This window comes from Amborella trichopoda, chromosome 6 (genome assembly GCF_054954075.1).
Source record: "Amborella trichopoda isolate Santa Cruz 75 chromosome 6, AtrichopodaSantaCruz75HAP2 v2.0, whole genome shotgun sequence".
NCBI lineage: Eukaryota > Viridiplantae > Streptophyta > Magnoliopsida > Amborellales > Amborellaceae > Amborella > Amborella trichopoda.
Window position 1 is genome coordinate 49,312,096 of NC_142341.1, and position 16,121 is coordinate 49,328,216.

General features: G+C 35.8%; 1 protein-coding gene across 2 annotated transcripts; it reads right to left on the minus strand.

The window, feature by feature from the left end:
- Nucleotides 1–5,255: 5,255 nt before the first annotated feature.
- Nucleotides 5,256–14,787, minus strand: LOC18441862 (multidrug resistance protein). 2 transcript variants are annotated; one of them, XR_016057093.1, is made up of 6 exons: nt 14,321–14,787; nt 13,845–13,982; nt 8,523–8,634; nt 8,360–8,407; nt 6,225–6,367; nt 5,256–5,551 (listed from the first exon to the last, which is right to left on the minus strand). XR_016057093.1 is itself a non-coding variant. In XM_006852087.4 (6 exons), exons 1-6 carry the CDS (start codon nt 14,615–14,617, stop codon nt 5,539–5,541), a joined length of 726 nt encoding a protein of 241 aa, XP_006852149.2. In that variant the 5' UTR covers nt 14,618–14,787; the 3' UTR covers nt 5,256–5,538. The 2 variants fall into 2 exon arrangements, 1 of the variants encoding a protein (XP_006852149.2); XM_006852087.4 differs by having other exon boundaries at nt 8,523–8,609.
- Between the last annotated feature and the right edge of the window lie 1,334 nt (nt 14,788–16,121).

Genomic DNA, 16,121 nt, shown 5'->3' on the forward strand with positions numbered 1-16,121 from the left:
CTACGTATTGACTGTAATTCAATGTTTATCTTCATCATCATCAGACTCTTAACCCAACTATTTGGAAACAGATATCATCGTCATCCTCACAATCTTTTTCCAACCAATTGGGGTGGCTAAAATAGACATAAATCTGTCAAAACTCTGGCTGAAATAGACATAAATCTGTCAAAACTCTCGCGTTTTGCACAAAATCTACATCAAATCAATTGTCGTGGTGATCATCGTCCTAGTGGAAAATCACTTGCTCTGGTATTATAAAATCTAAAAAAGAAGCCCTCATACCAGCACATCAGGACATAAATGAAACAGATATGGCAAAAGTTTTATTAGCTGCCAACCTGACTCAACCCTCCCCTCCTTCTTCTTAATGGGCTTGGGACTGAAAATGACAGAATTATCCTCCTTCAACGTATGCCATTTATATCATTTTAAAGAACAATATGAACAAAGTTCATCAGAGAGACCACAAAGGAATTTACTCATTTTTCATCCAACAAGGTAACAAAGGCTAGACACTATTGAAAAGAGAAGTTAATCCATCAAAAATGAAGAGTTCAGCATAAATAGGTTACATTAGAAATGTAGGCCTCTTGGGTTCTCTCCACACATTGGGCACCTTCAGTTATTTTTAGGGAAAAGAATAGATGGACATTCAGACAATGAGTACTTTATACAGTATTAGGGTTTTGGGGATTTAGGTGTTTATTTTTGGTACTTTTCACAGTACTAGGGTTTCGGGGATTTAAGTGTTTATTTTGGGATTGTATATCATGAGACTATTTATCTTTGTTACGCGATGTCATAATTATTCTTAATCATTGGATATCAATTTGGATGACTTGAAATGTTTTATGAAGTTCAAAAAAGTTTTTTTGAACTTTGAGTTTAATATGTGAAACTCTTCTAACCATCTTATTTGAAATTTGATGGACAAGAGTAATAAGGAGCACCTCGTAAGGAAAAGTAAGTGGTTTCTTTATAACTTTCCTCTTATTTTGGCCTTTTTTAACATGGGAAAGTTTATATAGAGCCGAGGCTCTAAACAATCAAATTAGACCCCCACCTCAAACAAAAAAGTTATTTTGATGCCCAAATATTCTTAAATAGATCATCTCAACATCAAGATGCATAGGCATGAGAAAAAAATGGATTTCAAGTTTTAAAAATAGTGCATCTTATAACGCATTTTTTAACCGTCAATTTTCAAGATTTTCAAATTTTCATAAATCTATACTATTTTAGAGACTTTAAATTTTATAATTAGAAATGAAAATATATTTTAAGACTATCACAAAGGTTTTCAATATTGAAACCTCTTTTCTCAATACTATTTAAATGTGGGCTCTACTTTGATTGTTTAGAGCCTCGTCTCTATTGAAACTGCACCCTTTTAACATAGGGCCTATTTGAAAATTTAAAACTAATTTCTCGGAGAATCTTCCTTGGAAATGAGACTCTTGATTTCCAATCATTGGTGTTCAAATTAGGGGAGAAATCAACCTATGCCCCCAATTTTCACCTCGTCTCCTAAATCTAAATAGGCGGAAAATGTACGTGTGCAGACATTGATCGTCCATTTCTAGACATTAAATCTGATCGATCATGTAGCGAACCATTTCTCCTATTCCCCTCCCACAAATATAGGGGTTTATTTTCTCTCTTTCTCTTCTTTTTCTTCTTCTTCTTCTTCTTCTTCTTCTTCTTCTTCTTCTTCTTTTTTTTTTTTTTTTTTAACCATTTCTCCCATTCCCCTCCCTTGGGTTTATTTTCCCTTTCTTTTCTTTTTTTTTTTTTTTTTTTTTTTTTAACTTAGTGATAAGGAAAATGATGCATGCATCTTTCCATCTACAAAATAAAGAAAACAATTGTATGTTATAAAAATATTCATTTATGGTATAAAGAAGTTATAATCATTCATAGCTGTTAGATGTGAAATCCGACGACTTAAAATATCTTACATAATTTCAAAAAATTTATTCTAGACTTTATTCTCGATCTATATCACACCCACAACCCCTGATTTCATATCAATAGTCGATAAGGATTCCTTATACCAAAAATAAAATATATACATTTATAATAAGAAATGAGGCGTGCGCACCCATGGTCTTCATCCATTTGAGATGCAATGCAATGGGACATTGAGTGTGGGAAGGTGAGTTCCCCCTGGCATGCGTCTTGCTTGTCACAGTGAAGCATTGCATATGCCATTTTTGGCTTTTTCCTTTCTTTCTTTGTATATACCATTTTTGGCTTTTGTTTTTTTCTTTTAATAGAAGTTTGAGAAAAAAAAAATTTAAGATAATGCATTTATGCAAATGCCCCCCTCTCTCACTCAAAATATTTATTTTATTTTAGTTCTCTCTATCCCGCTTATTGTCTTAAGGAAAATGTTTTGATATGGCTGCAACTTTATCAAAATAAGTAAAACCTCACCATAAAACTTACAAAAATTTGCTGATTTAGTGTTGGAAAAACATTTAAATCAATCATTTCAGCCTTGACTAGTATTGTTGTGGAAAAAAAATGGGATTTCAAACGCAAAAAATAATTTATATTGTAACACATTATCTAGACCGTCCATTTGCCCTAAAAAATTAGTGTTCACAGATGGACAAGGTCCGTACTATTTTTTGAGCTTCAAATTTCATTATCAGTGCTGAAAATTAATGTTAGAGCCATCATAGAGATTTGCACTGCCCAAAATGCTTTTCAAATGAGGATTCGAAGTGAGGCTTTACTTTGTTTTCATAAATCCTATAAGACCCTCCCCCATTTATGTATATAGGACCCCAAAGGATCACTACTAAAGTTGGTACGGATCTCTAGAAAAGTTATCACAACGGTGTAAAAGTTGACTGTTTTATAGATCCGTGCCAAATTTAATAGTGATCCTTTGGGAACGTACATACATGGGTGAAAGAAAGTCCTATATATATATATATATATATATATATATATATATATATATATATATATATATATATATGAGAAATGATCTTATAGAACCCTCCCCCACACATGTATGCAGGACCCCAAAGGATCTCCATTAAATTTGACACGGATCTATAGAAAAGTCAAGTCTCACACCTATGTGATGATTTTTTTAGAGATCGGTGCCAACTTTAGTGGTGATCTTTTGAAGAAGGTCCTATAGGATCATTACTAACTATATATATATATATATATATATATATATATATATATATAAGTAATGATCCTATGAGATCCTCCTCCACCCATGTGTGTAAGACCCCAAAGGATCACCATTAAAATTGACACGGATCTCTAAAAAAATCATCACATTGACGTGAGATTTGATTTTTCTATAAATCCGTGCTAAATTTAACGGTGATCCTTTGGGGTCTTACACACATGAGTAAAGTAGGGTCCTCTAGGATCATTTCTCAATATATATAATTTTTTATGTTAAATTAAAAAGACTAGAACTCAAGACGTCATAATGTATCATCCAATCACCATATATGCCTAGCCGCCTAGAGGCATATCCTCTCTCTCTCTTAGCCGCCTAGAGGCTATTCCTCTGGCTCTCATAGCCGCCAAGAGGCTATTCCTCTCTCTCTCTCATTTGTCTTTGAGAATACAGTACAAGAAAAAAAATGAATAAGTAATGCACATACAAAAAGCAAGGACCGGCCACCATAAAAAAGAAGAGATGGTGTATATGTGTGTACCAATGAATATGCATTGCACACTCATGTAGGTGCTTCAAAAGGCTGAGAGAGAAAGGTGGGAACAGTGAGATGCATGTATGCACATTACCCACTTCAATAAATTACAAGAGAGAGTGAGAGAGTGGAGAACTATAATCATATTATATATATAGTAAATGATGTATCATAGTAATTTAAGAATCTCCTGCCTAGACTTTAGGTTGGGATAATATTGGTGACTTTGATATTGGATTCTTTAGAAGAAGCAAGAGAAACGAGGTTCAGAGTCTACGTTGAGATTGAAGACAAAAGATTTACAAACAAAGGAATGAATGTCCCTTGGGTGCAGTTCTCATGATTGAGAAAATTTTGATGCTCTCTGAAAATCTGCCGCATTATTCATCGAAGGCACCAAATCCGGTTATCAAGGCAATAGGAGTCGAACCTTATTTTATTTGTGAATGGCAATAATCATGTTAAAGAGAGAATCTGAGGCATTTTTCCCACTACTATTTTATTACACGCATGTAACTTATACCCCTTCTCTCTCCCCCCCCTCTCTCTCTCTCTCTCTCTCTCTCTCGCTGACTTTATGTACAGAAATACATATCATACCCCCTCTTTCTCTTACCTACAGACATACCATACCCCTCTCGCTCTAACTTACATACATACATACCATACTCCTCTAACTTTTTCCCTTATATAAATACCATACCCCTCTCTCTCTAACTTAAATAACTAATACCATACCTATCTCTCCCCCCCTCCTTACCACCCTCCTCTCTCCCTCAACTTCTATACAAACATAAATATCATACCCCTCTCTCTCTCTCTCTCTCTCTCTCTCTCTCTCTCTCTCTCTAACTTCTACAAATACATATCATACCCTTTTCTCTCTCTAACTTACATGCATATCATGCCCCCTCTCGCTCTCTCTCTTACATACATGCCCCTCTCCCTCCCCCTCCTTTACATACCACCCTTCTCTCTCCCTCTTAACTTCTACACAAACATACATACCATACCCTTCTCAGTCTCCTTCTCTCTAACTTAACATATATACATACATACATAACATACCCCTCTCTCTATATATATATATATCACCTCTCTCTCTATATATATCTATATATACACCTCCCTCTCTCTCTCTCTCTCTCTCTCTCTCCAATACAGCTAATCTTTCCAGCTCTGTCTCCCAATCTAGTATTATGATAATAATGAAAAATCAAACTAGCAAATATTTTAGTAGTAATGTGCCGCACATGATGGGGACCTTAGTAAATGAATCTTTCTGACGGTGGATTTGTTCTATTAATGTATGTTTGCTGGCCTTCAACCAACAACATTCTTTTGGCATGGGCTTTTAGGACAACCCAATCATATGTCCTCGCATAAGAGCATCACTATAATTCACAACTAATGAAAAAAAAAGAGGCAAATTTAGAGAGAGAGAGAGAGAGAGAGATCATTATTTTAGCAATGAGAAACATAAATAATACAAAAGGAAAGGTGATTTATGCCATATATTCTCAAAGCTTGATTGCCTTAATCAAATTCAAAAAGCTGAAATTATTGCGCTAAGAAAATCAAATGTAGATGACATTATGAACAAGAAATACAGGAAGGTTCCAAGAGCGCACCATTTTCATATTAAAAATCGACTTGCTGAAAAAGACCTACAGTATTACTCCATGAGGCTGATTAAATATACTAAGAAAGACCAAACCTGTGTTGTATCAGTTAAATACCCAACTTATAAATGAAGCCATCAAAGGAACGTTTCAAAACTTGCATGCTCGTTGACAATTGACATCAACAGGTGAGGCCAGCCCAGAAGGAAAGGAACCCATCAGCTTCAGCCCTTGACCCTACATAGATTTTCGCGTGAGAGACAAGGGATTTGCAAAGGATATAAAACTAAGGATTGAAAATTTCATTAAGTCAGCAGTAATTTTGTTGAGAAGTGAAAACCTAATCTGACCCCATTATTTTCTTTAGAACAAACTGTGCCATTACACCTTATAAAAAAAAAACAAACTGTGCCATTATGTTTCTAAGAGTTGTAATGCCTCTCACTCTCACTCTCACTCTCACTCAAGAGTTAACAGCAGCAAAATCCATGCTACCAATTTCTCACTGTACGTGGGCGCATGTGTGTGTGTGTGTCTGTGTCTGTGTGTGTGTGTGTGTGTGTGTGAGAGAGAGAGAGAGAGAGATTGGGGCAGGGGAAGGTCGCGTATAGGCTAAGAAAATATAAGTACATCTATGCAATTCCCAAAGAAGCTAGCTATCTATTTCTTTCCACCAAACATGGAATTTTTAGCAATTTCCCTAAAACCCATCTTTCTGTACTGTCACACTTCAACCATAAATGCTTTTCTCATTTTCTACATGTTTAGATGAATTTTCCTCATTGGAATTATTGTTGTATTAATAAGGGAAAAGATGATTTTCAGTTAATTTCTTAGAAAATGAGAAAAGCATTTCAGTATCCTAGGATACAAACATATTAACACAAAAAGAAGTGAAAGGAAACTCAACTCTGCTTTCTCATCGACCTCCTCAGTCAATCCCGGACCCAAGGAAGTAAGTTTCCCAAAGGATTCTTTGGCGCCACTGGTAGCATTGCCAAAGTAATCTTTCACTTTGTCGAGAACAGTTTTCAGTTCCTCTTGTGTCGGAAGCTGTACATATTCAAATTGCATCGAAGTTAATTTAATAGAAAGAACAAGATAAGGTTAATCTTGGAAAGATACGAAGAACATCAACCAACCCTCGACAAAAACTCACACAAGTTATTATTCACAGCCAACTACATAAGAATGCTGCAAAAGATACAACTTGAAAGATTAAACCAAAGGTCACAAAGGGAGATAAGAACACTGGAAAATTCTAGTCCACTCAAACTTCGTAAATCAATGACTATCAAAAGCAATTTTTACATAACCACTTCAGAAGAGAAACTCTAATATTAAAAAAGGGGGCTAGAACATCAGTGATCAGTAAATTCGCTTTCCTCTAAAACAATACAACTATCATCGTCATCATTATTAGAGTCTTTTCCCAACTATTTGGGTTTGGCTACATGAATCCTGGTATGTCATTCAGCTCTATGCCATACCTTTAGTGAGGCCATAAGTCCCCATGTTTTTTCTCACTACTTCCAACAATGTCTTTATGGACTAACCCCTTGCCCTTTTTGAGCCTTCTACTTGAACCAACTCGCACCTCATAAAAGGTGTTGTACAGAGTAGCCCCACCGAAGTCTACTTTCTCCTCAGAAAGAATACAACCATTAACAAAAAATACACCAAAGTCTTTGAATTAGACCCCAAGATTTAAAAATGGCCAAAATACACCAAGTCTAGACATTGAAACCATTACCAATAAGCTAAACTTAATTAGAAACCCAAGAGCATCCTAGAACTGCCAAACGTATTTAAGGGGCACCTGGGAAATCAATGACCATCGTGATGTCTCACATGGAAAAGTACATATGGAAGGTTAACGTGCCAAATTCTGCACCCTGAGAGAGAGAAAGAGAGAGAGAGAGAGTAGCCAAGCTTATATCTAAAGGTTTCAGATGCCAGTGAAATTCACTGTACTGCTATCTAATGGCACCACGTAACCAATCAGTGACCTAACTAAACATTCTAATGTCAAGTGAATTGATCTTAGTCCCCAACATTTGGGCTAAGATAATCCTTGATAACTTAGTCAAAACCCCTTACATTCCTAATGCTTTTAGAACTAGGTCACTGTAAATGGTTCTTGGAGTTAAGTAGGAATTACCTATGGATCATCAAGGGAGAATTTGCCTTGCTATCGCAGCATGTGGAATGGCAGTTTCACTAATCTAACCCTGAACCTCTTTTCTTCTTTTTTTGAATGTGAAACTACCCCCGAACTTCACTTGCACCAAAGTCTTGATTGAAGTTTTGTAATACATTCCCTGGGTGTTGTATAAATCCACAAAATTATGATTAACAGACAAATAAAAGTCTTCTAGAGCCAGTACAGCCCATACATAGCATGTAATCTAGAGCGAGTTGCATATCCTGGGGAGTGCAAGGCCAAAATTTAAACGTGAACAGTTGGAAACTCTTGTTTTTTTTTAAGCTGTTAACATTGTAATAAAAGGATAGAATTTACAAGAGCTGTTAACAGTTGGAAACCTTTCACTTTTTTTCCTCATTACTTAAATAGTAAGATGTTTTCTTGTCTAAATATTTAATTAACACGAAGCACATAATTTCTGGGCGACTTCAATGTTACAAATCTACATGACCAATATGCTTTATGGTCCTCTTTTCTTTTTTTACTTTTTGTCTTTTGCGTTTTTTTTTTTTTTTTTTTTTTTTTTTTTTGGGGTGGGGTGGGGGGTTGTTTTGGTTGGGTTGTTCTTTAGCAGTAGGAATCGATCTTGGGATTTGGCTTGTACTTTAGCAGTAGGAATTGATATTGGGATGTAGTGTCACAACTGTCAATAACTAACATATCAAGCCCAAGCTCAACTATGATCACTATTTAACACTACTCAATACAAAATAAAAAACAGAGAACTATTCATCAGATAATTAGTAGTACAAAATGCATGGAATATTTAGGATGAGGTGGAAAGAAACAATTATTTAAGCAATAGCTCGAGAAAAGATAAAAAGTGAATGAAGGATTACTTCAATAACATCTGAAGTAGCAAGTGCAGCTCTCAAGTTGCCATTTTCCTGCAACTCAGATTAAAAAATTAAAATAAAAGTTAGAAAAAGCTGAAGTACAAGACTTCAGAAGAATATAAGTGAGAAAAAACAAATAATGTCTGGAAGTTCAGAGAAGCTTTACAACGAGTTTGTAGCCATAACGAAACTCTGAAGCTGATCGCAACACACGATATCGCTTAAAAGCTGTCTTCTGTACCTCTTTCTCATCCTGTTCAAGTCAAGGCCACAAAAAACTTTGACCCACAAAGTCACAGATGGTTCCATGGCAAAACAAAATTCATCAACTCTTGCACGAGAAAATTGATTTTAGAATGCATTTCATCAAAATTACTCCATTGTAAAAGCACTATTGCATTATAATGATTTCCATTTTACATTCTTCTTCTTTCTTTTGTTCTTTCTTTATTAGGATGATTATAATTACACTTGATAGGAAGAATACATAGATTTTACACAATATACAAAATAAAAGACCAAATAAATTTGGCCCGGCATGAGCCTGGCCTGTTGGCAGCCTAGTCGCAATGTGGACAGCAGCCTATTATTATAATGCATAGGTGTAACCCATGTCATGAATTAATGCATGTAAGCAAAATAAGCTTAAATTCTGTGGATATCATAGCTCGGCACTCGACTTCTGAACTAGAGCAAGCAATCACAATTTGCTTTTTGTTCTTCCCAGTGACCGAATTACCACAAACAAACGTGCAATAACTGGTAGTAGATATGCAAGCAATAGGACACCCGGCCCAGTCAGTATTAGACTAGACTGCAGACTAGATGAGTACCCTCAGTCAATTAGAATGCCCCAACCACATGCTGACTTGAGATTTGCAAGACACAAGTAAGAGTATGCATATGTGAAGTTCAATGTGCATGCATAAATTGGCTCAACTAGGGAATTGTATATATGATCTCCGCCCTGGTGATCGTAAATTAGATGGGATGCCCTACAAGTGTTGATAAAGTCCAATGTCTTCCAAATGTACTCCAGAAGTGTGATCAAGTAAAAAATAGAGCCCAACTGGGTATCAATTTGCTTCACAACTATTTTTCAACCCCCAAAACACTTGAAAAATAGATTCATAATCAAGGATTTGAGAACAAAATCCCTTAAGAAAATTAGGGTCCCTAGCGAAATGTACTAACACTTGTAAGGAATGCTACAGTGATCACTACAATATCTCTATAGTGGCAGCAACAATGTTAATATTACGGTACCACAAATCTAGGATTTTGAACTGTTATAAAAATTCAAATTTTTAATTCACAACTGAAAGATTGATTCTTCACAAAGTATTAACAGATATTTTTGTACACTGGACTGATTTTGCTACAGATTCAGTCCGATTAGTGTTTCTTATTCAAGCCTAGCTCTGATACCATGTTAATAATATCAGAGAAACTTGGGCAGAATTCTCCTTGATTATAATTAGGGATTAATCCCGTGTATACAAATGGTTGGGTTGTAGAAAGTACATAAACACCCCTATACAATAATACGACAAAAGTACCATCAAACTGACTAACAAATAACATAGATTAAAATATAAGAGTAATATACATCTTAACAAAGGAAACAATCTTCCATCAGCACGAAGTAACAGACTTCAGATCAACGAATGGAAGTAGACGGAACAGAGGAAGCTACTGGTGGATCTGACATATGATTTCTAGGCTCCTAAGTCAATGACCTAAGTTGAAGATAAAGCAAGGAAGTCCTACGATTACCTAAATATTCAGGCACCTGTTGAGAAGTATAAATATTCAGTCACATGTTGAGAAGTATTAGGCATGGTGACTCCTGTCTACAATAAATGTAGGATCGCATTTAGCTTTTCTTGCATCAAACTCTGTGTTCCAGAAGTGGTAAGTTGAGCTGTACTCGAGTTCTCTTTGCCCATGGATGCAAGTGTGACGATAAGTCAAACAATAGGTTTTACAGAATGAGAATACCTGAGGTGCTTAAAGTGCAGCTTCTAGTAACCCAAAGGGCATGCACCCTGAGTAAGAAACACATCTAACTTCACAGAATATGAAAATCTTGTAAACACATGAGGAAAAAACTGCACACAAGCACATTTAGGCTTGAAGATGCCTTTCACTTTACTAACAGATCTACCACAAAACTTGTGAGATGCCACAGAACCTTAAAGAAGGTACGAGAATGCTTCTTGCACTCAAGACTCCTCCAAACCAAGTCCAAAACCCCCAACCACACTTCTAGATGTGTTTTGATTGAGACTCACACATAAAGAATCTATTGACTCAAAATAGTCCTTTCTTGACTCTCAAGGCACATGATCATTTGCCTTCTTAAGATTGGCTTGACATATCAACCTCAAATTACCTGTGACTATACATGTGTACATATGTCATTATGTCCTTGGCATACTTTATGTATGCAGTCATGTATAGTAAAGCACCTATAGGTCCCTGTGCATTTGTGCAATCATATTTATACCAATGAAACACACCAGGCCCAGTGATTTATCTTGGACTCACTTCACTCTCTGGGTTAGTGCTCCTCTCTATCTTCATTGTGCATGTAAACCCTAATCCAAATTTGCAGTTTGCGGTAGTAGCAAACAGTCTTCTTGTTGCTGTATGTATCATCTTTCTACTCCAAGTGTATAAGAGAAGAACCCAAACCCGCAAACTGGAATTTTGGTTTATGGTTTACTTGCGCAGCAGAAGATAGCGATGAGCAATAAGCCAGAGAACAATATGGGTTCAGCAAAAACCATTAGTCCTAGTTCGTTTCATTGATATAAATATGATTGCGCAAATACACAGGGACATGTAGGTGCTTGACTACAGTAATATGATTACAAACATAAAATACACCAATAACATAGTGACAAATTTGCATGTACATTATGCCCCCATCCGAGTATACTCGCTCACTCCCTCGGGAAAAAAAACTACTTGGGAGGATTTTTTCAATCTAAAATTTTGGGATCCACCAAAGAATCACCATGTGGTTATTTCAAAAAATAATTGAAATCAAATCTGAATTCTTCAAACACTTAGATTTCACCCTCCAAAAATTGGCCAGTCTCTGTTCAATCTTGAGATGTTATTTTTACAGAACATAGAGAATGAAATAAATAAATAAATTTATTTATTTAATTTTTAGGTTAGTTGCTAGGTTGAAGAGTTTATAGCCCCAAAATAAGGTTTCCCAAAAACACTCCTAGATTGGGTTGTACCCAAGGAGTAAATGGACAACATGCTCTTGAGGGGGCATAGAATCTTATGACATGACATATACAAACACGTACAGCTACACCCATCTCAAGGTTGATATGTCAAGCCAATCTTAGAAGGTCTATGAGCATTTGCTTTGAGAGTAACAAAAAGGACTAGTTACACATCCGGAATCATGCTCAGTCCTCATTCAAGACATAGCTTTGTTGACCCCATTATATGTAAGACTCAACATGATACCACCCTTTTCTATATTTGAAAACTCAACACGAACCCCAATCTTTACAATCTTTATTTAGCATGCAAACATTGGCCATGATAACATATTGCTTAAGGTCCCCCTTAGGCATGCAAGTCGGGTTGGATTGACCCGATGACCTGCTGGGTCAGCCCAACCTCAGTGTGGATCTGGACTAGATAAGTGGACCCTGTGGGTTGGGTCTTGACCCAGGTCCAGCCAGGGAAACATTCGGGTCGAGGAGGGTCGGGTCTGGGTTTGGGACTGGCCTGGACCCTGCTAGGTTGGGTCCTAATCGGTTGACTTGACCTGTTTGGACCCTAATTGGCCCCCTTTTCTCTAATGTTTCTTTGTTAGGTGCATGACTTGATCCCCTCAACCTATGTTGTAGCTTCTCTCTTTGTTTTGAAAATCCAATGCTGGTGTTCTCTACTTATTCAATTGTGTCTTATAAGCACAATTATGACAACTATCCCATGTGAGTTAACTGAAGTTTGAGGTTCCAACCCCCTCTTCCCCCTTATTAGTAGTTGGCATGCAAAGTATCGTGCTGTGTGTGTTGTTATAGTTTTGTATACAAAGTAATGCAGAACATTCTAGTAGAAAAAAATAATGCAGAACTTTGCATATGAGATATGATCAGGATTTGAATTTCAACTTAGGTTTTTTTCTTTTCTTTTCTTTTCTTTTTTTTTTTTTTTTTTGGCAACAAGTGGCACTAGGGGGACGTTCTTCCTTGATATCGAAATATTTGCAAGAACGTTACTAATGTTAAGGTGAAAATTGTTAAGTTAATTGAGCAACACAATGAAAAATGGTTGTGAGATTATAGATATAGCACCCTCAAGTGTGTTATTCTCTGCTAATACCAGAAAATATGCTATCTCACTGTTATAGAACAACAAAACAAAAAGAGCATTTTCAAGATAAATATGAAGAATGATGCTCTTCCGAATTGTATGTCAGGAGTGCAAGCTACAATCATGTCGTTTGTTGGATAATGTTGTTCTGTCATCAAGAATGTATGTTATCAAAAGCAATAGGTTATATCAAACAGTCACTTCAATCCTAACTTAAGAAATCAACAAATATTAGAGTTAAGGCTCCACGAGAAGAAATGGAAAAAAAACAAAAAGAAATTCCGAACTCAGTATGAACTTGTCGACAAGCAGTATTCTTGTTGAGGACTTCCTAAGTGAAAAACTATCTAAGACATTTTTCATTAAGACAAAATATATCATAGGTTTGAGATTTTAAGATCAGCTATTCCCATTCCCACGTTATTGATCGAGAGGAGCCATTGACTGTTCCCCTAACAAAAGAGAGGAGCAATGGACTATGTTATCCCTCTTCCAAAACAGTTGGTTCATTCTAAATCTAGTCCCTCTGGTGACGCAGTTAGAAATACTAACCTTGTTTTTGCTGAGCTTTTTTGTGTGTGTGTGTGTGTGTGTGTGTGTGTTGTTGGGGCGTTGGGGGGAGAAAACTATCTCGAAGAAAGCTTCAGACACAAGTAACCTAAATCAAATATTGTGTTTTTTACAAGTTCATAGTTCTTCTTTTCGCATATGCAAAAATCAAAACCAACACGAGATGGGCTCCTGCTCTTACTCAGCATGAAATTAAGTATAATCTAGAACTAGGAAAACTTGATACTAAACTTCAAGGTGCTTATGTAGCTGTATCTGAGATATGGAGTTTCCAAAGAAACATATTATGAGATCTAAATCAAATTCAAAAATCTTAACAATGGGTTTTTTCCTAATCCACCTGAGACTCAACAGTCAACACACAGCTAATAACTAGCATGAAATACACAACAATTCACTACAAAGCCCACTAAAAGAAGCACAAATTACACAAAGTGACTAACTTAGAGGGTTCAAAAGGATCAGATAGTAACATAACTAAAATAATAAACATAAAACGGAACCACAAAAGATTAGAACGAAAAAAAAAAAAAAATTTAGAGCGACAAACAAAAGGAGCTCTTACTCTGTAAATCACAGCAGCAAGGTTTCTAGCAAGAGTGTCTTTATATATATATTTGCCAAGGAAGTTATCTTTAGCAGCAACCATAATCTTTGCAGTGGTTCCTCCGGTAACAACACTCAATGGGTACCAGAGATAAACCTGAAAAAAAAACACATAAAACTAAATATATAAAGTAATAAATAAAAATTGGCAATTTCCCTGTAATTCAGTAAAAGATTATGCAGCATACAAATGAAAATGGACAAGAAAAAAATCTCAACACACAAAGAACTGCAAATTTAGCAACCCCACAAAATACACGCAAAACCCAAATAAAGAATTAGGAGAAAAAAAGCACATATTTGAGCACAAAAAAGATGAAAAGATTTCAAAAATAAGAAAATTGTTTCCTTTCTCTGCCATGATAGAAATAAGAGAACATGTAATCAAGTAAAGCTGGAACAGAGAGAGAAATGGGAAGAGAGAGAAATACAGACCTTTGCAGTTCTAATGAAGATGACGAACTTGGGGTTTCCATCGTCTTCAAGTTTGGGAAGAGGGGGAAGAGCGGGTCTCTGGAACTTCCTATCTTGCACTCCTCTCCTTCCTTTGGCGGTCACAACCATGAAACCGCTGTTTTCCTCTCTTCTACTCTTGTTGCTGAAACTGGTGCTACTGCAAGATGGATTTTGGCCTATGAGAGGAGTCCCTGAGAGGAAGCTGTGTTCTCGAGGTGATGCCCTCGAAGATGCATGGATTGGAAGTAGAGCGTTCATGGCCACTGCTCCGTCCATGTTAGAGAGAGAGAGAGCGAGCGGAACTGTTTTCGTTTAGTTTTATTCCCTTTTTCGTCATGCAATCTGCCCTCTGGAGTGGATAATGCCCGTGTTTTCACTGGAATAAAAATATGGTAGAGAGAGAGAGAGAGACAGAGGGAAATTTGCAAAGAAATCAAATTATTTTTGGAAAATGTTTTGATGGGCTGCGGCCAAATAAATAAAGCATCACCTTGGAACTCATGGTAAATTGTTGTTACGTGCCTGAAAACTTCATATCAATCATCTCGGCCTTACCCATACTGGTGCAAAAAAAATAATTAGGATTTGAAGTCTTAAACCTAGAGTACATTGTAAGGGTGTGTTTGTATACGGATGCATATTCAAATTTTATCATGCCATATAATTTTGATATTTTAATGATATTTTAAATATATTTTTTTATATTTTATTAGATTTTTTATTTTTTTAATATTTTTTTTTATCACATAGGACTTGTCTAATTTTTTACATTTTCTCATTTTTTTTTATAAAATTTTAAAAATACCCCAAACATGAATTCATCAATTTTCAATTTCATTTAGATGTACTTTATTTAATAATACCTTAAATATATTTTATTAATTTTTTTATTTTTTTTTAAATAAATGCACATAGGACTTACCTAATTGGGCCCAATTTACCTCTTAGTATCAAATAACCCCTTATAACCGTTACGATTCGATTTTTTCTACACTAGTTGTAACCTATTATTTAGAAAGTTCATTTCACTCTAAAGGTAAATAGTAACGAATCCACTGAATATTTTTTAGCTTCAAATTGCATACTTGGTATTGAAAATAGATTTTAAAGGCGTCGTATAAATTTCCGATGCTCAAAATGCTTTTCGGACTCAAGGGGAAACGCGTCCATTAATTATTATTATTTTTTATTATCCTCTTTTTTCTTTTTCTTTTTTTCTTTTTGTGCCATTACGGAGGTCACCATTCTTTTTTCAGGCGCGTATGACGTACCCCGGCCGGATCAAACCATGCTTCATCTCGGATTCTATGGTTCATGGGTAAGCTTCTAAGGTCTTTAAGAGTCCTATATATGGTTTACTGGAATCCGAAATCCTATATTAATCACCTCAAATTCACATCTTTGAGATATGAACATCTCAAAATAGGGATCAAATTCAAAAATATCAGAGTTGACATTTCAAAATTGGAGTTTTGAAATTTCATAATTTGAGACCCTAATGGCCATAGTTTTGAATCTTGGATGAATGGCTCTAAAGAACCCCAATTGAATGTCACATATATGCAGAACAATCAACATATGCAACAATCATAGAGTAAATTGACAGACCAGGATTGGTGTAACCAACCCCAATTAATTGAAAAAAAGCTTGGACAGTGACAATTATGATGCAACAATCATAGGCATTTGAATCGGTCAATAGGGCTTAATAGCAACCAAAACATGGGTGTGCCTCTAAATAAAGCAAAAAGCTTCGAAATAAACTTAGATTTGATCAAGA